The sequence below is a fragment of the Capra hircus genome, chromosome 23 (genome assembly GCF_001704415.2).
Source record: "Capra hircus breed San Clemente chromosome 23, ASM170441v1, whole genome shotgun sequence".
Classification (NCBI taxonomy): domain Eukaryota; kingdom Metazoa; phylum Chordata; class Mammalia; order Artiodactyla; family Bovidae; genus Capra; species Capra hircus.
In genome coordinates, this window is record NC_030830.1 from 29,018,091 (window position 1) to 29,042,216 (window position 24,126).

Sequence of the window (24,126 nt, forward strand, 5' to 3'; positions counted from 1 at the left end):
TTCATCCTCCTGAGACTGGCAACAGCCAGAGTAAACTTAGGCTAAGCAGGTCATAGGCCCTGTTTTCTCATTCAGCTCCAGTCCCCTAGGAATGCAAGCATTTCTTTGCAAAAGACACTAAAATGTGGCTGTCTTGCCCCCTCAGTTTTCCTTGGGTACTGATAAATCTGAAGGAAGACCTCTCATGAAGTTTCTGCTGAAAAAGAAGACATTTGGAGAATTAAGATTCCATAGACAGTGTCCCTTTCTGCTGTGATCTATTACTCCTAGAGTACTTTTCAGTTAATTTATACACGTATTCTTTCTCACCTAGAAACTGGTCAAAATCCAAAAAGTGGCTTCTAGCGCTTTTTGAGAAAAACATTCCAGATATAAAAACATACAAATCTGCAAAAGATAATTCCCTGGTAAGTATTCCTTAGCTTTTTTTTGTGGTTGTTGTTGTTGCTAAAAATCATGAAATGTGTTAGATACCATTTTGCCATCCACTGTGTTGGATGTTTACATACGTTATTTTATTATTACATCCTCACAACAGGGAGGGAGGACTTAACCCTATTTTCCGTAAAGGAAAAACTGAGACTACAGATAACAAGACAATGCAATAGTCTGAGTTTCTTTTTGAATTGATTTATGATGGCACAGTGGTAAGGAACCCGCCCGCCAATGAGGGAGACGTAAGAGACGCCGGTTCAGTCTCTGGGTTGGGAAGATCCCCTGTAAGAGGGCATGGCAACCCACTCCGGTATTCTTACCTGGAGAATCCCATGGACAGAGGTGCTTGCAGGCTACAGTCCATAGGGTCACAAAGAGTCGGACATGATTGAAGTGATTTAGCATACACCCATTGATTATAGAGCTGTTTGTGTCAACAGTCTCCGGTGGGAGTTACAGCCAGTTAGGCAAAGATAATAAAGCTTGACAGACTTGACTTTTTTCCCTGAGCTCACCACCACTCATTGTTTCTCTCCTCAAATGCAACCAGGTAGTATGATATAAAACTTAAAGAGCAAGGCGCCAGGAGTCACCCTTCTGAGTGACCTGCATCTATTCTCTGCGTGTGGTCCCTAGACCGATGGTACCAACATCACCTGGGAACCACTCAGGCAGAAACCCTGGGAGCTAAGCCATCTGTGGTATAATGCACCTTCCAGATGGTTCTGATGCTTGCTAATGCATGGTTCTCAGTCCTGACCGCTCATTAGAATCCTTGAAAGCTTTGGAAAACTACCCGATTCTCCAGACTCACCCTCGGAGGCTAGGCTTCCTTTTGGCCTGGACTGCCTGGACTCAAATCCAGTCACTGCTCTGTGACCTTGGATGTGGTGCCTAACCTCTTGGTCTCAAGTTTTGTCACCTACTTCACAGAGTTGTGGGATCCAGTGAGTTAATATTTGGAAAGCACTTGGAAGAGAGTAAACACTATGAAAGAATTTATCATTGTTATCATCACTGAAGAAATCACTTATCTTTTAGCACTTAAAGATGATATCAAATATTTTTGTTCATTTGCTTTTAGTTAACAATAGCAAGTGTTATTTTAAACAACTCTGCTTAAATTGGAGGGGAAGTTCACTTTAGGGAAAAAAAAGGGAATGTGTGAATGTTTGGGGATCTCCCTCTTGAATAGATGGGATAGAAAGTTAGATTGGGTACCAGGACAGCTGGAGAATTAAATTATTTAATGCAAACAATCTTTGCTGTATATCATAAGCTGTCATTATATTCTGCAAGGCATTTCTGAAAAGACAGAAAAGGGGGGAAATCACATCCCCTTTTATTTCTTAAATTAAAAAAATAATAATACAGTAAAGTACAAAAAATATATAATCACCATATACACATTATTCAGAATTAAACAGTCAACAGCCAAAAGGAAAGGAAGTTAGACTGGGATGCCCTTCACTGAAAAACTTTGTCTCAGCTAAGAATTCTATTTTATAAACAGATCTAGACACATTTTTCTTTGCCTTATTTTCCAGGATTTAGAGGCAAGACCATATGTGTATAAAAGCTGGACCCAAGTAAATCTGTAATGTAGGAGCCTATAAAACAGGGGTTTTAATCCCCCAGTTAAAACTTCCCGGGATTCTCTTGTGGCTCAGCTGGCAAATAATCCACCTGCTATATGGGAGACCTGGGTTTGATCCCTGGATTGGGAAGATCTCCTGGAGACAGGAAAGGCTATGCATTCCAGTATTCTGGCCTGGAGAATTCCATGGACTGTATAGTCCATGGGGTAGCAAAGAGTCGAACAGGACTGAGTGACTTTCACTTCACTTCACTTCATATAGTCCATGGGCTCTCAAAGAGTCAGACATGACTGAATGACTTTCAGTTCACTTCACTTAAAACTCCCCACTGACAGTAATTCTAGAATAGCATTTATTTTTCTTACTCTGAAGAAATGAAGTACTTTAATCATAAGTACTTGAGCTTCCCCTTTGAATAAAGACAAATTTTGAACTTTGGTGAAGCTTATTCAGTGTTTATGGGACCGAATTCAGTTTGAACACTCATGAGCTGTGTGACTTCATTTTTTTAAAAAGGCCCTTTCTAAACAAGAGATGCAATCTGCTGGATGACAAAGAGGTTATGGAGGTGGATCTGGCAACTTTATGGGGCATGGAGGAAACTTTGGAGGTGGTGGACGTAACTTTGGCTGTGGTGGAAACTTAGGTGGAAAAGGAGGCTATGGTGATGGAGGCGGTGGCAGCAGAGGGAATTATGGAGGAGGTGATGGTGGATATAATGGATTTGGAGGTGATGGTGGCACCTGTGGCGGTGGTCCTGCTTATGGTAGTAGAGGAGGCTATGGCGGTGGTGGACCAGGATATGGAAACCAAGGTGGTGGATATGGTGGTCGTGGTGGAGGATATGATGGTTACGATGAAGGAGGACATTTTGGAGGTAACTATGGTGGTGGTGGAAACTATAATGATTTTGGAAATTATAATGGACAACAGCAATCAAATTATGGACCCATGAAAGGGGGCAGTTTTGGTGGAAGAAGCTCAGGCAGTCCCTATGGTGGCGGTTATGGATCTGGTGGTGGAAGTGGTGGATATGGTAGCAGAAAATTGTAAAAACTCAGAAGAAAAGGGCTACAGTTCTTAGTAGGAGAGAGAGCGAGAAGTTATCAGGAGAGCTGCGGGTTACTTTGAGACAGTCGTCCCAAATGCGTTAGAGAAACTGTAAAAATCTGCCACAGAAGGAACGATGATCCATAGTCAGAAAAGTTACTGCAGCTTAAACAGGAAACCCTTCTGTTCCGGACTGTTATACCCACAGTTTGCAAAAAGTGCAGCTATTGATAAATGCAGTGTAATGTCAATTAGATGTTACATTCCTGAGATCTTTTATCTGTTGTAGCTTTGTCTTTTTCTTTTTGTTACATCAGGTATATTGCCCTGTAAATTGTGGTAGTGGTACCAGGAATAAAAAATTAGGGAATTTTTAACTTTTCAAAAAAAAAAAAAAATTGTTTCTGTTTCCCTCCAGCAGTGTTCACACAGAGTTTATGTCTTTATACCAACAATTTTTTTAAAAACATGGGCTAAGAAGGAAATAAAAGATTTTGTTGTCTTTTACTGTATAAGTGGATTCAATGACCTAGGTTTTTTTTTAATTTTTTTTTTACTGCACTGAGTCTTAGCGGCAGCATGTGGGCTCCAGTTCCTTGACCAGGTATTGAACCCAGGGCCTCTGCATTGGGAGCACAGAGTCTTAGCCACTGGACCACTGAGGAAGTCCCTCAATGGCCTAGTTAAGCAAAAGACTAGAAGAAGATTTTTTTTTAAATATTATACATACTCTTATCACATCATAATTTTATCATATTTTAACTTGAATGACTTCTCCCATGTTATTCTAGATATATATTAAACTAATGTTTTTATTTAAAAAGACTGTGCCACAGAATAGCCTATGAAGAGAATGAAATATATCTGCAGGATTTTTCAGTGAAATATTAACTTTGTACCATAACAACTTGCATTGTAAATCTGATAGAAATCGGGAGTAAATGAAATTTATATGTAAATTATTTTCAAACCTGCTAATCCATTGTTACAAAAACAATAAGACATCACTGACATTTATGAGGTGCTTACTGTGTCCCAGCCATAGTATTACACATTTCACAAATTCATTACTCATTTATTTTTCACAACAACTTCAATACCTGGAAAACAGGGGATTGTTAAAACCAGAAAGCCAGGGTTAATCACTTTTGAAATCACTTTTGAAATCACTTTTACATTCTTTGTAAGTAATAGGAACAGCCTCTAGTCATGTGTTTACTTTGATGGTGATGTAATTGGTGTTTTCCATATTATAGAATCTGAAGAAAAACCACTGCATTCTAGCGTAGTGCACTTCTCCAAATCCCTAATCCATGAGTTAAGGATTGAGTCTCCAAGGGGCAGCATAGGCCTAGTGGCTAAGATTGTCCCTAAAGGTGGCTCAGATAGTACAGAAAAGAATCTGCCTGCAATGCAGGAAACCTGAGTTTGATCCCTGGGTTGGAAAGATCCCCTGGAGAAGGGAATGGCTACACCCACTCCAGTATTCTTGCCTGGAGAATTCCATGGACAGAGGAGCCTGGCAGGCTATAGTCCATGGAGTCTCACAAAGAGTCAGACATGACTAAGCAACTTTCACTTTCAAAGGGCAGATAGCCTAGTAGCTAAGATTATGGGCACTGGAGCCAGGGGCCAGACTCCCAGGATTCAATCCCAGCTCAACCAGTGACAATCTGTATGTCTCTAACAAAGTTCCCCAACTTAATTGTACCTTCATTTCCTCAAATGTAAAACAGTGAAAAGAACAGATCTACTCCTTGGAGCTGGGGTGAGCATTGAATACTTTGATCCCTGTGAAGCCCTTAAAACAGTACTTGCCTTCCAAAGCAGTGACTACTATTATTTCTATTGCCTATTTAAGATTCACAGTGCACAAGTAAGTCTACTGGCAATGTTACAATGTCTGAGTTTCTTCATGGTGATGGAGATGACCACTGGCAGAGGCAAATCTGGGAAACCTTCCAATGAAGGAAATGCTTTCATGGAATTTGTGTGATGACCTGAGAACAGCCACAGTAGGTGGCCTTGGATGTAGCCCTGATCTGACCTGGCACCGTCCATGTCAAATGTCAGTTCTCTGCATAGTTCTAGAGTATTGCAGTATTTATAATATGCTGATTTAGACACAACCAAGATGCCTTCAATGGGTAAGTGGATAAATGGATAAAGCTACCTACAGAGAATAGAATATTAATGCTAAAAAGAAATGAGCTATCAAGCCATGAAAAGACATGGAGGGACCATAAATGCATATTACTAAGTGAAAGAAGCTAATATGAGAAGGCTATGTACTGTCTGATTCCAGTTATGTGACATTTTGGAAAAGGCAAAACTATGAAGAAAGTAGAAAGATCAGTGGTTGTTAGAGACTGGGCAGAGATGAGTAGACAGAGCCTAGAGGATGTTTTAGGGACATGAAACTACTCTGTGTGATACTGTAATGATAATAGATGTCATTATGTATTTGTCCAAAGCCATAGAGTTTACAACACCAAGAATGAATCCTAAGGTAAGCTATACACTTTAGATGATTATCATATATCCATTTAGTTTCATCTTTGGTAAAACAAAAAAAAAGTACAGTTCTGGTAAGTGATGCTGACAACAGTGGAGAAGCTACGCAGATGTGGGGGTAAGGGTTATATGAGAAATTTCTGTACTCTCCTCTCAATTTTATTGTAAACCTGTAACTCCTCTAAAAAATAAAGTGTTTAAAAAATTAAGCCAGGATTTGAACCAATGTGGTAAAAGTATTGAACCCCGGAGTCCCTACTTCCAATTACTATTCTACCAGTAAGTATGTAAATCCCTTAGCATGCCTGAAATCGCAAACCTAAGAATAGCAAAAATCGTATCTTTCAGATTAAAGGAAGATGATCTTTATTAATATCAGTCTTGGTCACATAGCTCTGGTTTGACAATATTTTTCTTTTTAAACAGACAGTAATGCAGGCTGTACTGGACCTCCTAGAGATGGAAGCAAATGAACAGAAGAGTCCTAATTATGGGCTCTTACTACTTTGGGCTTCTCTGTCCAATACTGTCCCTGTAAGTATACTAGTAAAGGCAGGCATGCATTTCTGTCTACTGTGCTTTCAGTTTTTCCCTTCATTTTTCTTCCTTTTTTATCATTTATTTATTTATCCCTGTATTTTTGGCTGTGTCGGGTCTTTGCCGCTGTGCGGACTTTTCTCTGGTTGCAGAGAGCGGGAGCTACTCTCTCGTTGCTGTGCGTGGGCTTCTCATTGCGGTGGCTTCTCCTGCTGCAGAACACAGACTCTAGTGTGCAGGCTTCAGCAGCTCCCAGACTCGAGCACTCGGCTCAAGAGCTGTGGTGCAGGGCTTAAGCAGCTCCCAGACTCGAGCACTCGCTCAGGAGCTGTGGTGCATGGGCTTCAGCAGCTCCCAGACTCTAGAGCACTCGCTCAGGAGCTGTGGTGCACGGGCTTCGTTGCTCCACGGCCTGTGGGATCTTCCTGGACCAGGGATGGTACCTGTGTCTCCCTGCATTGGCAGGTAGATTCTTTACTAGGGAATTTAAAATTTAAAAAAAAAATTTTTTTTCACATGTTATGGGGCGGAAAATGACTGTAATGGATTTGGTTGTGAGATAGGAAAACAAAACTAAGTGCCTAAGGAAATCTGTTAAGATCACAGAGGAGGCACAGGGGAGACCTGAAGTGTACTCTGTTCTTTGTAAGGCAGCATGTAAGAGGCTAAGGGAAGAATTTGCACTTCGGGGTCAGATGTGATAGCACTTGTGTGTGGAGCACTTTCTGTATTTCCCATGTTGGGCAACATGCTTAAAAATCAGTGCTGCAAAGATGAGTAAGTCTTGACCCCTACCTTTTATTGGGGAGAGAGTAGATAAATGGGTAGTTCAGTTAAAATTGAGCTGAATCCAGGTATCCTAGCCACAGCATAGGATCTTATGGAGGTAACAGACTCTCTGATCCTCCATTCTCTTATTGGTAAAAAGGGATAGTAAAACTCCTAGTATGGTCCTAGATTTGAGCCTTTTAATAATCCGTAACTCTCATTTTTCTACAAGATTATTGTGAGGATTCAGGGAGATAAACCACCTGCTACCCAGGGATCATGAGTTCTTTGTCTTCCCTTGAACCCATTCTCCTTCCGTGTATCATTTCTGTTGGGATGATGTAGACCTGAAGCTTGTCATGAGTGGAGCTGGTGACATTAGAACTCACCATACTTCTAAAGAAAGAGGAGTTGTGTTTGTTTTTTTTTTTCCTTTTGCAGTCACAGATAAGATTTGTTATAGCAGAAGGATACAAAGCAAAATCAGCAAAGGAAAAAAGGGAGTTGGGGGGGATGGAGTCCAGAGAGAACCAGGTGCAGGCTTCCAAGAGTCTTCTCCCCGCAGAGTCATGCAAGACACATATCATTCCTCCAGCAATTAAGTTGTGACAAACTTTGGGAAGTGTTATGAACCAGGGAAGCTCATTAGAGACTCAGTGTCCAAGATTTTCTTGGGGGCGTTGATCACAAAAGCACCCTCTGCCTAGCATCATCAACATTCCAGACTCTCAGAAGGAAAGCAGGTATTCCCTATAAGCCTCGTTGTTTGCACAAAAATGTAGTTGCACTGAGCCCCTCTTAGAAGTTCGGGTGATGGGGATGAGAGCAGAGATTTTTGAACTGTTTCCTTTTAAAACTGTTATGAATTAGAATAAAGCTACAAGACTTGTCTGACACTTGATGATTGATGCACAACCATTTCCTGTGTCAGGAGGATTTTATGTTAGCTTAAGCTGCACTTATATAATTTGAGAGTTTAAAGGTTAAACTTTTTATGTGTTTGTTTTCTACTAAACAGGAACTTTTAACCCATGTATAATGTTAAATGTATTCTTTTTTTTTCTTCTAACAAATAGAAATAAGAAGTGTTAAGTATTATTTGTTTCTCCTTCCTCAGGCAAAAGTTGTGGAAGGCTTTCTAAGTATCAATATTTTGGTTTCCTGTAACCCATTATAAAGAAAGTGAAAGTTGCTCAGTCATGTCCAATTCTTTGCAAGCCCATGGACTATATAGTCCATGGATTCTCTAGGCCAGAATACTGAAGTGGGTAGCTGTTCCCTTCTCCAGGAGATCTTCCCAACCCAGGAATCAAGCTGGGGTCTGCCACATTGCAGGTGGATTCTTTACCAGCTGAACCACAAGGGAAGCCCAAGAATACTGGAGTGGGTAGCCTATCCCTTCTCCAGTGGATCTTCCCAACCCAGGAATCAAGCTGGGGTCTCCTGCATTGCAGGTGGATTCTGTAAAGAGCAGAAATAGAAATTCTGGCTTCTCTGTTCAAGTGTGTGTCAGTCACTAAAGTATATATTTCATCTAGGGTAGGAGAAAGTAAAAATAGTCTACCCTTTCCCTTTCTTTACGTACCTCTAATAATATTCTCTGACTTTTCCTTACGCAGTTCTTTTGGAAACTGATTAAGCTATAGCAAAACTAAAAGGCAGATATCAAAAGCAACTCCCCAAGCAGCAACAAAACAGTCACTCCTGTCACAGGATTAATTTTCAAGATCTCATTAGAAAGGACCCCCTGGAAGAAAGGGACACAAAGCCCCATTGATCTGACCCAGGGGAAGTCAGTTTTTTTGGAATCTGTTCCTGGCACTGGTGTGAAAGAATTTAAATCAATAATTTCAGAAAGCAAGTGTCTGACGATCAGTGAAAGTTCCGTCTTTACTGGTTCTTGTTGGCACTTCCAAGAGGCAGCTGGCGTGCAGGCAGAGACCCTGAACTGGCTTTCGAGTCAAGACCAATGCCAAATCCCAGCGCCATATGACAGTGGGCCAATTGTTTAACTGCGAGCCGTAGTGTCCATATCTATAAGATAGGATGAATGTTATCTGCCTCATAGGATATTGTGAGCATTATGTTTTTAAGGAGTGGAAAGTGCCTTATAGTCACTGGCTCGAAAAGCATTCACTTTCTTTTCTTATAAAAAGCAACACCATTGTTTCAATCAGTCATTTTGTTCAGTGGCCCACTAATAATGAACTGCCTTGGCGTCCAAAACTTGACCTCTCAGATGCCCTAGGGTGGGAGTAACTACTGCTGTTCCCAGCAGTGGCCTGGAGAGCCTCCAAAAGCCCTGCCAGAGGTGTGGATTATGGGGCCTGTGCTTCCCTGGTGCCTAGATCATATTCTACTCTCTGCTGTGTCTCAAGGTCCATGGAACTCAGAGCTCAGGCATCAGATGGGCTTGGTACGGGGCACCAGGAGGCTCTTTTATGAGACCAAGGTCTTGGTGAACTTTGGTGGACTGGTCCAAGATATTAACCACAATTTATGAAATTATTTCCATAGGAAACCCAATTCCAAAGTCCAAGAAATTCCTGACTACCCAATAAACTTTTCAGGAATGTTGTTCCAAACCAGTCTCAAAGTTGGCGTTTTACCTTTTCAATCTGCTTCTCTGAAGCTCTTTCTAAACACTTTCAGTGGTGACGATCCTCCACCCCTCCCCATCCCCCACTCAGTTCCCACAGCATTTATTGTCTGTACTATCTGCTGCCTGTATACTTAGCTCATTTTTTTCTCGTGTTTCTCTCTCATACTTTCAACAGACGTGAAAGTCCTTTGGGCAGGAAGTATGCCTTCTGTAAGTTTTGTGTTTACCGTGGTTGGTGGAAGACTATCTGGCCGGTTGTAGAGATTCCACCAATATTTGTTAAGTGTTTCCTCTGTTGGTTGGTTTGTTTTAATTTGGCTGTGCTGGGTCTTAGCTGTGCACGTGGGATCTTCGTTCTTGGTCATGCCATGTGGAATCCTTAGTTGCAGCATGCGAACTCTTAGCTGTGGCATATGAGAGCTAATGCCCAGACCAGGGATCCAACCTGGGCCTGCTGCCTCGGGAGCTCAGAGTCGTAGCCACTGGATAAGCGGGGACGCCCCCTAGTAAATCTAGTTCTGAATGGAAGAACAAAGGAGGCTGAAAAACACGCTCAGTCCATCTTGTCCCTGACTCAACAGGCAGAGCTTTCCTCCCCATCTCTTCTTTCCTATGTTCTTACCTTTTCAAGATGATGGAAAGGCATTTTGGTGGCTGCTTCTGAAGCTCAGCGAGTCCAGTGGTCCTTCTTTTTCCCCAGCCCTTACCATGGATGTGACCCCTCTGACAAAACGTGACCTGGTACTTTTGGGAGAAGTGTTGAACTCTTTTGCCAAATGTGGTGCATGACAATCCCAGGGTCACATATTCTTGTTAACTCAGTCGTGTGTATAAACTTGTTATACACCGTTGCTCTTCTCTGTGCCTTTCTGTTTAAAAGAGTGATTTTTTAAATTTAAAAGATTTTATGCAGACTATAGTATAGATTTTTAGAAGAAAATCTGTTAAGAAAAGAGGCATCAAAGACAGTAACTAACACCACTGTACAACCATTTATAGTTTAACTGAATTCCTTGAGTTTGCTTTAAAAATGAGTAATAGCCAATTTTAGTCAATCTCTAAAACTGTAATTAACCACATAAAACTTTAAACCCCTCTTTTGTATAACTGAAAATCTATGCAGTATTACTAAGATGTATTTTTCCCCCACTTGAACTCTGAGTCTTTAATTAACAAGTCCTGCTGTATAGCATAGGGAACTATATTCAATATCTTATATAAACCTTAATGGAAGAAATATTAAAATATATGTAATATTGTATTAATTTCTGCTGTGCAGCAAAGTGGCTTAGTTGCATACACATGTATACATGCTTCCCACGTTGATCAATGTTAAAGAATTCACCTGCCAAGCAGGAGACACAAGAGACACAGGTTCAATCCCTGGGTTGGGAAGATCCCCTGGAGGAGGAAATGGCAACCCACCCCAGTATTCTTGCCTGGAGAATCCCAGGAACAGAGGAGCCTGGTGGGCTACAGTCCATGCAGTCACAAAGAGCCGGACACAACTGCAGCAACTGACCATGCACGCACCCTCATGTATACATATATATACACAAATATATATAACTAAATCACTTTGCTGTACAGCAGAAATTAATTCAACATTATAAATCGATTTTACTTCAATACAATAAATTTTTTAAAAAGATGGATTAAGTATGGAGTGTCTATTAATTAAATCCAGTAATTCCAGTAATTCAGCACTTCCCCTATAGATAATGTAGAAAGGGCCCATGTCGGGAGAAGGTGATGAGAGCTCACTGAGCATGTTTCCTCTGAAAATGAACTAGTTGATATCTTGGGTAAGTGTGTCCTAATCCGAATACACCACACAAAGTGAGTGGGTCTTGGGCTTGTAGAGGCCTCAATTCTCCGTTCACTTTGCTTATGTGAACAGTGCCGTGTTTATCCCCACAGTATCAGTTTACTGTCACAAAGGGGACAGCAATGAGTAGGATGGAATTTGGTTTTGTATTGTGAAGAAGGCTGAGTGCCGAAGAATTGATGCTTTTGAACTGTGGTGTTGGAGAAGACTCTTGAGAGTCCCTTGGACTGCAAGGAGATCCAACCAGTCCATTCTGAAGGAGATCAGCCCTGGGATTTCTTTGGAGGGAATGATGGTAAAGCTGAAACTCCAGTACTTTGGCCACCTCATGCGAATAGGTGACTGATTGGAAAAGACTCTGCTGCTGGGAGGGATTGGGGGCAGGAGGAGAAAGGGACGACAGAGGATGAGATGGCTGGATGGCGTCACTGACTTGATGGACGTGAGTCTGAGTGAACTCTGGGAGTTGGTGATGGACAGGGAGGCCTGGCGTGCTGCGATTCGTGGGATCGCAAAGAGTCGAACACGACTGAGCGACTGAACTGAACTGAAGCACTTCCAATGGCACCCCCACGCCAGTACTCTTGCCTGGAAAATCCCTTGGGTAGAGGAGCCTGGTAGGCTGCAGTCCATGGGGTCGCTAAGAGTCAGACACGACTGAGCGACTTCCCTTTCACTTTTCACTTGCATGCATTGGAGAAGGGAATGGCAACCCACTCCAGTGTTCTTGTCTGGAGAATCCCAGGGACGGGGGAGCCTGGTGGGCTGCCATCTCTGGGGTCGCACAGAGTTGGACACGACTGAAGCGACTTAGCAGTTAGCAAGCACTGCCCTGGTGGCTCAGTCAGTAAAGAATCCACCTGCAATGCAGGAGGCCTAAGTTCTATCCCTGGGTTGGGAAGATCCTCTGGAGGAGGGCGTGGCAACCCACTCCAGTATTCTTGCCTGGAGAATCCTCATGGACAGAGGAGCCTGGCAGGCTGCAGTCCATGGGCTCGAAAAGAGTTGGATGCGACTGAGTGACTAAACACAAGCACTTCCTTTCAGTTGCTGCTCTTCCTCTTCTGACCACAGAGGGGAGCACTGGGATCATTTAAAGATGCTTAGCATTCTCAGGATGGACAAAAAAACTTGAATGACATAAAGTGTTAGACATCCGAGTCTTTTCAGGATTGGTTTTCCTAGATAAATTCTTTCACAATCTGTGTTTACAAAAAAAAAAAAAAAAAAGGATGAAAGGGAAATGCAAGCTTCTTTTAATGATTTGATATTTTTTCTTTAATGTGTAATCTAAAATAGAAGCAAAAGCATCTACCTGAGCTAAGGGAAAATTTTTTTGTTTTTCAATTGAATTGTAGTCTATTTGGGGCTTCCCAGGTCCTTCAATAGATGAAAATTGCCTGCAGTGCAATGTGGGTTCAATCCCTGGTCGGGAAGATCCCCTGGAGGAGGTCTTGGCAACCCACTCCAGTAGTTTATTTACTATATTGTTATAGTTTTAGGTGTACAGCATAGTGATTCAGTATTTTTTCAGCATATACTTCATGATGTGTTATTGCAAGATAATGGGTATAATTTCATGTGCTGTCCAGTACATCCTGTTGTTTATCTATCTTAGTAATTTGTATGTTATCCTCTGCCTTCTCTCTTTGCTTTCTATGTCTATGTTTGTTTTTCCTGTACATTCATTTGTTTTTTGTTTTGTTTTGTTTTTAGATTCTACATACAGGTGATATCATACCTGTCTGTCTTATTTCACTAAGCACAATATTCTCTAGGTCTGACCATGTTGCTGCAAATGGTAGTATTTCATTCTTTTTTTTGGCTGAGTAATATTCTATTTTATATATGTACTACATCTTCTTAATCCAATCATCTGTTAATGGGTGACTGGGTTGCTTCCATGTCTTGGCTATAGTAAATGATGCTGCTATCAACATTGGGGTACATGTGTTTTTTTGAATTAGTGTTTTCATATTTTCTGGATCTATACCCAGGAATGGAATTTTGGGCTCCTATGATAGTTCTAGTTTTATTTTTATAAGCAACCTCCATACTGTTCTCCATAGTGGCCGCACCAGTTTACATTCGCAGCAGCAGTGTACGAGGGTTCCATTTCCTCCACGTCCTCTCCAGCATTTGCTATTTGTAGACTTTTTGATGACAGTCATTCTGACCAGTGTGAGGGGATGTTTCATTATAGTTTTGATTTACATTTCTCTAGTAATTAGTAATGTTGAGCCTCTTGTTCATGTGCTTGTTAGCCATCTGTATGTCTTTGATGTTTAGCAGTATAATTTTATTGGTTGGTAGTATTTTCTTGGTTGTGCTATTTTATAATACCACAATGAGGAAAGATGTGAAATAATTTTGTTTGGCCTAGAGCGAGAACTTGCAAACATACTGTGTTCAGTAATACTCTATAAACTTGCAAGCATCCTTGCTCAATAGGGTGTGAAAGAACCCTAATTTTTGGTATTGAGTTTATGAGGTTTTACATATAGTTTCTGAGGCTTATTTAAAATTACTGTGTTTCATTTGCAGAGTATATGATTTGCTAATTTATTTGTGTTTCAAAGAGATTGAATCTTTAAAAATGTCTTTGTTTTGGACTAACTTGCTTAAGTGTCATAACTTGTTGTTTCTAAAATTCTAATATGTGCTGGTGTAATATTTTATACTGTATATAAGTAAAATAAAAAATCCTGATTTTCCCATTATTTTTGTAGTGAAGATAGTTTACTCTGTATAAACAATATAGTAAAGTGGCAGAATAAAATTGTAAAGTTAACCCCTCAGAGATATATAACATCTCTTTGTTCATAACATCCAGTTGTTTTCAAAGATACTCTTTACTAACATGTTTTTAAGTTTAACTTCAATATTTTAACTGTTTGTGGCTAATCCTATGTATTCTTTTGTTCACATTCAAAGAAGGTTATATTTTTTGACACGTGTTTTTCTTTTCAAGGTTGCATTTTGGACATTTGCATTTGTCCTTTCTCATCCCAATATCCACAGGACCATTATGGAAGGCATATCGTCTGTATTTGGCACAGCAGGTACTAACACTGAATTAAATTGCATAATTGCAGTTACATCTAATAATGTATGCTTGTCACATATTCTGGGCAAAGTTAAATGCCCATAATTTAATAGAATTTCAAAATAATCCAAATTGAACATTATTTATATGTTTCGAAAATAAGTTGATCAGGTAGAATCTTAGAATTTAATTACTGTCAAGGATTTTAGAATTCATCTGGACCAACTCCCTTGTTTCCAAATAATGAAACAGAGAGATTATAATTTGCCCAACTTTCCTGTTTAAACACAAGTGTAGTACACAGGGCTTTTCTTCTAATCTCCTGGCCCATTGCCTCAACTGAACCCCAAGTCCATAGTTTTGGAATTCAGGATTTTCCAGATTTTATAAAAGTAATATGGTACATATTCCTTATGCTACTTAGCTGTACTAATGGGATATGGATGTTAGTTCCAAAGGAACTTTTAAAATGTTATAATTTTAAAAGGTTTTGTGGCTTTGAACTGCAGGTAGAGATTTCTACTTTGCCATTTTAGATCAGATTTGAGCTCCTCACTTGTCATCTGTTTAAAAAAAAAAACAGAAGCTTGAATGGAGAAAATTCCAGTCCTTGTTTATTCAGCATTATTTTACCTGTTTGAGAGTGGATTTACAAAAAAAAAAACCCTTAATATGTCAAATTATATATTCTGATGTGAAAAAGAAACAATAAATGACATGATACTCTTGGAAGAACACAAAATAATAACAGGGCAAAGTGGTGTGATGACAATTAAGTTATTCCCTTCTCCCCTTTGTTATTGCTGAAAATATTTTATTTGGATTTTTAAACTTATTTTGACTACTTCCTTTCAAGTTAAGCCAAAAATCAAATTGGCTTGGCCAACATGGATATAGAAGCCGTATTGCCTCTGAGATTTGAGTGTGAATCGGCCACTGCTAGGTCATATTTCATGGAAGTGATGAGCATTAGAATCATTGAGTCCCGCCAACACTAACAAGTTAGATTCTGGAGATATTAGAGTGGTGGATGTAAGACAAGATGACTTGTGTTTATGGAGCTTGTATCTGCAAGTCTAACGGAAATGTGCGTGCTTGCGTGTCTATAGATGACAAAGGGAATGCATCCTTGATCATCACATACTCTCCTTTGTCTTACCAGAGTCTTCTCCTGACACAGTGTTCTCCAAATTCCTGGTCTTTCAGAAATAGAAAGGTAGTAAGGGTGGTGGTTGGGATAATATAAGAAGCCTACCTGACCCAAAGCCTACAATAGAAGCATAATACTAATCAAAATTTTTACTGTGTTTGAATCTTGAACTCTAAAACGCAATTCTAAAGGAGAAAGACAAAATCTTTTGTCTTTTTCTATATTCCTGTTTTAGAGACTGTGCTTCCCTGGTGGCTCAGAGGTTAAAGCATCTGCCTGCGATGCGGGAGACCTGGGTTCGATCCCTGGGTTGGGAAGATCCCCTGGAGAAGGAAATGGCAAGCCACTCCAGTATTCTTGCCTGGAGAATCCCATGGACGGAGGAGCCTGGTGGGCTACAGTCCACGGGGTTGCAAAGAGTCGGACATGACTGAGCGACTTCACTTTCACTTCACTTTATTCTCCTGCAGTCCATGGGGTCGCTAAAAGTCGAACACGACTGAGCGACTTCACTTTCTCTCTTCACTTTTATGCATTAGAGAAGGACATGGCAACCCACTCCAGTGTTCTTGCCTGGAGAATCCCAGGGACGGAGGAGCCTGGTGGGCTACCATCCATGGGGTCGCACCGAGTCGGACACGACTGAAGCGACTTAGCAGCAGCAGCAGGCTTCCCAGGGGGTGCTGGTGGTAAAGAACCCTCCTGCCAGGGTAGGAGATGTAAGAGATGCAGGTTTGATCCCTGTGTTGGGAAGATCCCCTGGAACAGGGCATGGCAATCCACTCCAGTATTCTTGCCTGGAGAATACCCATGGACAGCTGAGCCTGGTGGGCTACAGTCCATACGGTCACACAGAATCAGACAAGACTGAAGCAACTTAGCATGAACACATCCCCCTCTAACAGAAAAAAAAAAAAAAAAACTTCAAATAGGTACCAGTGTGCTAGCTATATTGTGTCAGTGCTTTCAGTTATAAACTAAAAGTTGATAAAGAGTCTTCAAGAGTCTTACAAAGACTCTTGTAGAATTAAAATTAGTCTATAATGTATCAAACATTTTTTGCCATGCTTATACAGAATCAGTTCATGTCAATTCATGAATATGATATAGCAGTTCAAGAATTTAGATAATGGGAGAGGAAGCCACAGATCTTTGGAAGTTGCTATCAGGGGAGATACCCATATGCCCAAACAAAGGATCCTGTCAAAGGAAGAATGTTAAAAGGGATGAAGTAACCTGACACAGCATGCCATTTCTCCCATTTTTATGCTTTTTTCTATTAGAAGATTGCCTCTTCCTTCTTTGAAGATGTCTTTAGTGAATTTCCACCTCAGAATCTCACTAGTCTCACCACTAGAGCCCATCTCAGACATTTTCCCCAATTTTCTCATACAATAAGTCTTAGGGTAAAGCTGCTATTAAATACTTGGTCCTTTATGTCTGGCTTCTTTCATTTGATATAATGTTATGTTTTGTATGATGATGTTTTAGATTAGCTGATTTTCATGTTTCAACCCCCTTATATTCCTGAGATACATCTTTTAACTGAGATAATTCAGTTAAAACATATGATTTTTATATATGTTGCTGGATTCAGTCTGTTAGTATTTTGTTGAGGAATTTTGCATCTTTTATTAATAACATATACTGATTTATAGTTTTCTTTTTTGTGATATCTTTGTCTAGTTTGCTATCAGAATCAGTTCAGTTAAGTCACTCAGTTATGTCTGACTCTTTGCAACCCAATGGACTGCAGCACGCCAGGCTTCCCTGTCCATCACCAACTCCCGGAGCTTACTCGAACTCACGTCCATCAAGTTGGTGATGCCATCCAACCATCTCATCCTGTGTCGTCCCCTTCTCCTCCCGCCTTCAGTCTTTCCCAGCATCAGGGTCTTTTCCAGTGAGTCAGTTGTTCGCATTGGGTGGCCAAAATATTGGAGTTTCAGCTTAGGCATTAGTCCTTCCAATGAATATTCAGGAAAGATTTCCTTTAGGATGGACTGGTTGGATCTCCTTGCAATCCAAGGGACTCTCAAGAGTCTTCTCCAACACCACAGTTCAAAAGCATCAATTCTTCGGCACTCAGCTTTTTTTATAGTCCAATTCTCACATCCATACATGACTACAGGAAAAACCAGAGCCTTGACTAGATGGACCTTTGTTGGCAAAGTAATGTCTCTGCTTTTTAATATGCTGTCTAGTTTTGTCATAGCTTTTCTTCCAAGGAGTAAGTGTCTTTTAATTTCATGGCAGCAATCACCGTCTGCAGTGATTTTGGAGCCCAAGAAAATAAAGTCTGACACTGTTTCCATTGTTTCCCCATCTACTTACCATGAAGTGATGGGACCAGATGCCATGATCTTCATTTTCTGAATGTTGAGCTTTAAGCTAACTTTTTCACTCTCTTCTTTCACTTTCATCAAGAGGCTTTTTAGTTCCTCTTCACTTTGTGCCATAAGGGTGGTGTCATCTGCATATCTGAGGTTATTGATATTTCTCCCAGCAATCTTGGTTCCAGCTTGTGCTTCTTCCAGTCCAGCATTTCTCATGATGTACTCTGCATATAAATTAAATAAGCAGGGTGACAATATACAGCCTTGATGTACTCCTTTTCCTATTTGGAATCACTCTGTTGTTCCATGTCCAGTTCTAACTGTTGCTTCCTGACCTGCATATAGGTTTCTCAAGAGGCAGGTTAGGTGGTCTGGTATTCCCATCTCTTTCAGAATTTTTCACAGTTTTTTGTGATCTACACAGTCAAAGGCTTTGGCATAGTCTATAAAGCAGAAATCAATGTTTTTCTGGAACTCTTGCTTTTTCGATGATCCAGAGGATGTAGGCAATTTGATCTCTGTTTCCTCTGCCTTTTCTAAAACCAGCTTGAACATCTAGAAATTCATGGTTCATGTACTGCTGAAGCCTGACTTGGAGAATTTTGAGCATTACTTTACCAGCGTGTGAGATGAGTGCAATTGTGCAGTAGTTTGAGATTCTTTGGCATTGCCTTTCTTTGGGATTGGAATGAAAACTGACCTTTTCCAGTCCTGTGCCCACTGCTGAGTTTTCCAAATTTGCTGGCATATTGAATGCAGCACTTTCACAGCATCATCTTTCAGGATTTGAAATAGCTCAACTGGAATTCCATCACCTCCACTAGCTTTGTTCGTAGTGATGCTTTCTAAGGCCCACTTGACTTCACATTCCAGGATGTCTGGCTCTAGGTGAGTGATCACACCATCGTGATTATCTGGGTCATGAAGTTCTTTTTTGTACAGTTCTTCTGTGTATTCTTGCCACCTCTTCTTAATATCTTCTGCTTCTGTTAGGTCCAGACCATTTCTGTCCTTTATCGAGCCCATCTTTGCATGAAATGTTCCCTTGGTATCTCTAATTTTCTGGAAGAGATCTCTAGTCTTTCCCATTCTGTTGTTTTCCTCTATTTCTTTGCATTGATTGCTAAGGAAGGCTTTCTTATCTCGTCTTGCTATTCTTTGGAACTCTGCATTCAGATGCTTATATCTTTCCTTTTCTGCTTTGCTTTTCACTTCTCTTCTTTTCACAGCTATTTGTAAGGCCTCCTCAGATAGCCATTTTGCTTTTTGCATTTCTTTTCCATGGGGATGGTCTTGATCTCTGTCTCCTGTACAATGACATGAACCTCATTCCATAGTTCATCAGGCACTCTGTCTATCAGATCTAGTCCCTTAAATCTATTTCTCACTTCCACTATATAATCATAAGGGATTTGATTTAGGTCATACCTGGATGGTCTAGTGGTTTTCCCTACTTTCTTCAATTTAAGTCTGAATTTGCCAATAAGGAGTTTATGATCTGAGCCACAGTCAGCTCCTGGTCTTGTTTTTGCTGACTGTATAGAGCTTCTCCATCTTTGGCTGCAAAGAATATAATCAATCTGATTTCGGTGTTGACCATCTGGTGATGTCCATTTGTAGAGTCTTCTCTTGTGTTGTTGGAAGAGGGTGTTTGCTATGACCAGTGTGTTCTCTTGGCAAAACTCTATTAGCCTTTGCCCTGCTTCATTCCGTGCTCCAAGGCCAAATTTGCCTGTTACCCCAGGTGTTTCTTGACTTCCTACTTTTGCATTCCAGTCCCCTATAATGAAAAGGACATCTTTTTTGGACGTTATTTCTAGAAGGTCTTGTAGGTCTTCATAGAACCGTTCAACTTCAGCCTCTTCAGCATTACTGGTTGGGACATAGGCTTGGATTACCGTGATGTTGATTGGTTTGCCTTGGAAACAACAGAGATCATTCTGTCATTTTTGAGATTGTATCCAAGTACTGCATTTCGGAGTCTTTTGTTGACCATCATGGCTACTCCATTTCTTCTAAGGGATTCCTGCCTGCAGTAGTAGATATAATGGTCATCTGAGTTAAATTCACCCATTCCAGTCCATTTTAGTTTGCTGATTCCTAGAATGTCAATTTTTACTCTTGCCATCTCCTATTTGACCACTTCCAATTTGCCTTGATTCATGGACCTGACATTCCAGTTTCCTGTAATGTAAGTAAAGAGCTCTTTACTTCATCAGACCTTGCTTCTATCACCAGTCACATCCACAGCTGGGTATTGTTTTTGCTTTGGCTCCATCCCTTCATTCTTTCTGGAGTTATTTCCCTACTGATCTCCAGTAGCATATTGGGCACCTACTGACCTGGGGAGTTCCTCTTTCAGTATCCTATCATTTTCCCTTTTCATACTGCTCAGTCATGCCTAACTCAGTCAGTTGCTCAGTCATGCCCAACTCTTTGTGACCCCATGGACTGCAGCCCACCTGCCTCCTCTGTCCACGGATACTGGAGTAGGTTACCGTTTCCCTCTCCAGGGGATCTCCCTGACCCAGGGATTGTACCGGGTCTCCTGCACTGCAGGCAGATTCTTTACCAACTGAGCTACAAGGGAAGCCATATATATATATATATATATATATATATATATATATATATATATATATATATAGTGAATTGGTTAGCACAATAAATTTAGTTAATTCCATGACCACATGTATGTTCTTATGATGAGAACTTTTAAAGACCAATTTAAGTAAGTATCAAATATATAATACAGTATTGTTGACTATAGTTACCATGCTGTACATTACATCAACAGAACAATATGTGGTACTTTGCAAATTTTAGTGTCGTCCTTAGACAGGAGCCATGTTAATCTTCTCTGTATCTTTTCAATTTTAGTATATGTGTTGCTGAAGTGAGAACTGTATAATTCTTCTTGGAGTTTGTGTCTTCTTAGGAGTTTGTCTATTTCATGTAGGTTATTTAACTTGTTGGCATACAATAGGTCATGGTTTTCCCCATAATCTTCTTTATATTTGTAAGTTCTCTAGGAAAACATCTCCCTCATCCATGGTTTTAGTAATTTGTGCCCTCTTTCTTTTTTCATGGTCAATGTAGCTAAAAGGTCATCAATTTTTTTTTTTTTCAGAGAGCTAACTGATGGTTTTGTTCATTTGATCTTATTTTTGCTATTGATTTTCTATTCTCTATTTCATTATTTCTATCTCAATCTTTGTTATTTAACCTTTTGTCTCTCCTTACTGATATTCTTTGTTTAGTTCTTTAGACATGATTTCTTTAATTCTTTGAATATATTTAAAGTATCAGATTTAATATCTTTCCTTAGTAAGTCCAATATTTGAGTTTCTTCAGGAACAGTTTCTGCTGATTGATTGCTTTTTCCCTGTATGGTCTATATATTCTTGTTACATATCACATTTCATATTTTTGTCATGTGTCTTGCAATTTTTTGTTGAAAACTGGGCATTTTAAATAGTATACTGTGGTAACCCTGGAAATCAGATTCTCCTCTCTGCTCAGAGTCTTTTTTTTTATTGCCACTTGTTATTTTTCCTTGTTTGTTTACAGAAGTAAACTCCAAAAATATTTGATGTTGTTAAATGCTATGTGAAAAAGGAAACAGCAGATTAGGGACAATCAGGAGTGCCAGAACTGGAGAAAAGTGAAAGTGGCTCAGTTTGTCTGACTCTTTGAGACCCCATGGACTATACAGTCCATGGAATTCTCCAGGCCAGAATACTAGAGTGGGCAGCCTTTCCCTTCTCCAGGGGATCTTCCTTACCCAGGGATCTAACCCAGGTCTCCTGCATTGCAGGCAGATTCTTTACCAGCTGAGCCACAAGGAAAGTCCAAGAATATTGGAGTGGGTAGCCTATCCCTTCTCCAGTGGATCTTCCCAACCCGGGAATGGAACCCCGGGTCTCCTAGATTGCAGGCAGATTCTTTACCAAATGAACTATCAGGGAAGCCCAGAAGGAGGTGGTAGCATTACATAGTTGGATCAGAGCTGACCTTTCTGGAAAGGTGAGATCTGAGCAAGGACTTAAAAATGGTTAGGAGTTAGCACATATCTGGAAGAGAAGCCTGTTAGAGTTAAATATTGCAGGTGCGGCCTCAATGCATTCTCACAAAATTCTTGCAGACATTCACTTTGGGTCCTGATTAGACTGTGTTTTCAAGCAGTTTTCTTTTCTAATTTAGGATTCCCACTGTGAGTGTCTGCCAGGGAGCAGAAGGTCACTCCATCTTAAAAACAAACAGTAACAAATAACAATGCATTTAAATTGCTACCTGGTTGCATTTGACCCTTTTCACCTACTTGTTTTGATTTAGGGTAGCATACACTGCACGCTGGTTTGTTTTTTGTGACTCTTTTTTGGCCTGTGTGCTTTGTTTTTGGTTCTTGGTGGCCATTCAGTTGCAATGCACATTTAGTTGAGGGGAAAAAATAGTAAACTTTTTTCTGTTAATTTAAAAGAAATCAGGTTAATTAATAGAAATGCATCTGCATAGAAATAATTCCATAAAACATCAGGAACTGGTTTTTTTGTCTTACATAAAAATCATGATTTGTGGATCATAGAAGACACACTACAAAATTTTCATTGGATTATAATTTTTGCCTGAAAATTTGATTCATGCCTTTCTACCCTGTCACTTAGTAATTATGTGACTTTGGATAAAAGAGAAAAGTTACTCAGAGCCAATCAATAACATTTCTTGATACCACTGAGTCCTGATTTAGCAGCAGTTCTGCCTGGGAACAGACCAATGCTATTAAGTGACCAGATGCTATTACCTGGTGATAGTGACTCAGTGGCCACACTCATCATGGACTAGTTAGAAAGGATTTTCTCTCCTATTTATAAACAAGCACAAAAACTAGCAGAGGGATAAATGAGGCTCAGGTCTGATGGTGATGTTCTGGGCAAATTTGATATCATTTACATCATTTTAATTAATTCATCAATTTTACCTCATAGCATTGAAACACTTACATTTATTCTTGAGGTCTTCTCTGCAGTCACCTCTTTCCCACACTATAACATGTGTGCAATTTTCATCTGCCTGGATGTGTCCCAGTGTCTTCTTGTCTAATCTAGAACAACATTCTTGGAGGATTCCATCATGGTATATCAAAGACCTGAGCCCCTCCAGCTAACTGAAGAAGCTTATTCTCATCACCGCTCTGCAGCCTGCCAGGACTCAATGGCTGATAGCCAAGACTGTGTCTATGATAGTCTTGGCCTTTATGCCACACGTCGACCAAAATATTGAAGAAAGAGATCATGTAGCAGAAGTTAAGGCCACTCCAGTGGAGTTATGAATGGAGAAAGGTTATTTTATTCATTTATCTTTTACATGATTACTAAGTTTAATTCAACAGCTTCACCTACTCCTGCCTTGTAAAAATAACAGGCTCCTCTCAAGGTTACATTGTGATGTGAGTACAGGTTTCTTGTTTTCAATGACAGCTTTACAAAAAAAGTGTTAGTTGCTCAGTCATGTCCAACTCTTTGTGACCCCAGGAGCCCGCCAGGCTCCTCTGTCTGTGGGATTTTGCAGGCAAGAACTGCTAGCCAGACAACATGAATCTGATATGGACATTTTGGAAGCTCTAGCATATCACACAGGAATTTTTTTACATAGTCACCTTTTCGTTTGCTAGCCCAGCTTTTAAAAATCCTAGAATAAACTCAGAAAACATTAAATTATGACAGAGCTGCTCACAAACTACTTCTCATCCATCAATCTTAGAGAACATATGTAGATTACCTAAGAAAATGTTTATTAATGCAGGAGATTTCATTGGAAACCTGCTCTAAATGTTTAATTTTGTTATCTTCTTTTCTTGTTATCTTCTTTTCTCCTTGGACTTAAAGACTAAGACGGTATCATTTTTGGAGCTCAGAACTCATTACTTATCAATCCACTCATTCAGGTCCAAAGACCAGGGTGAAATTTCACATATAATATCTGACCCATGAGAGATTTCCCAGGAGGCTAGATTTCCTCCACTATTTTCTGCTTTGAATGCCTGAAGTGTGTCTTGTGACACTAACTCAGGAGATTTTGTGTGAAGTCATTCTGTCCTCATTTATTGCTTAGCCTCAGTAGGCGGAAAGAGATACCTCTGATGGCTGCAGATTATTTACAGGCTTGGAGATAGGTCCTACTCTGGCCCTTCTCATTTTATTAGGTCTTTCACTATCTCACTCCAGTGTAGCACAGTTAAATCTGCTTTGTTTATCCTCTACAT

General features: G+C 40.2%; 1 protein-coding gene across 2 annotated transcripts in view; it reads left to right on the top strand.

The window, feature by feature from the left end:
* Positions 1-24,126, top strand: part of LOC102183469 (24-hydroxycholesterol 7-alpha-hydroxylase) — an 85,426-nt gene that overhangs the window by 16,729 nt on the left and 44,571 nt on the right. For both annotated transcript variants that reach the window (XM_005696368.3, XM_013973925.2), the window contains 3 exons: positions 314-407; positions 6,024-6,131; positions 14,304-14,394. In XM_005696368.3, the coding sequence (XP_005696425.2) occupies positions 314-407; positions 6,024-6,131; positions 14,304-14,394 (293 nt within the window). The remainder of the gene's footprint in view (positions 1-313; positions 408-6,023; positions 6,132-14,303; positions 14,395-24,126) is intronic.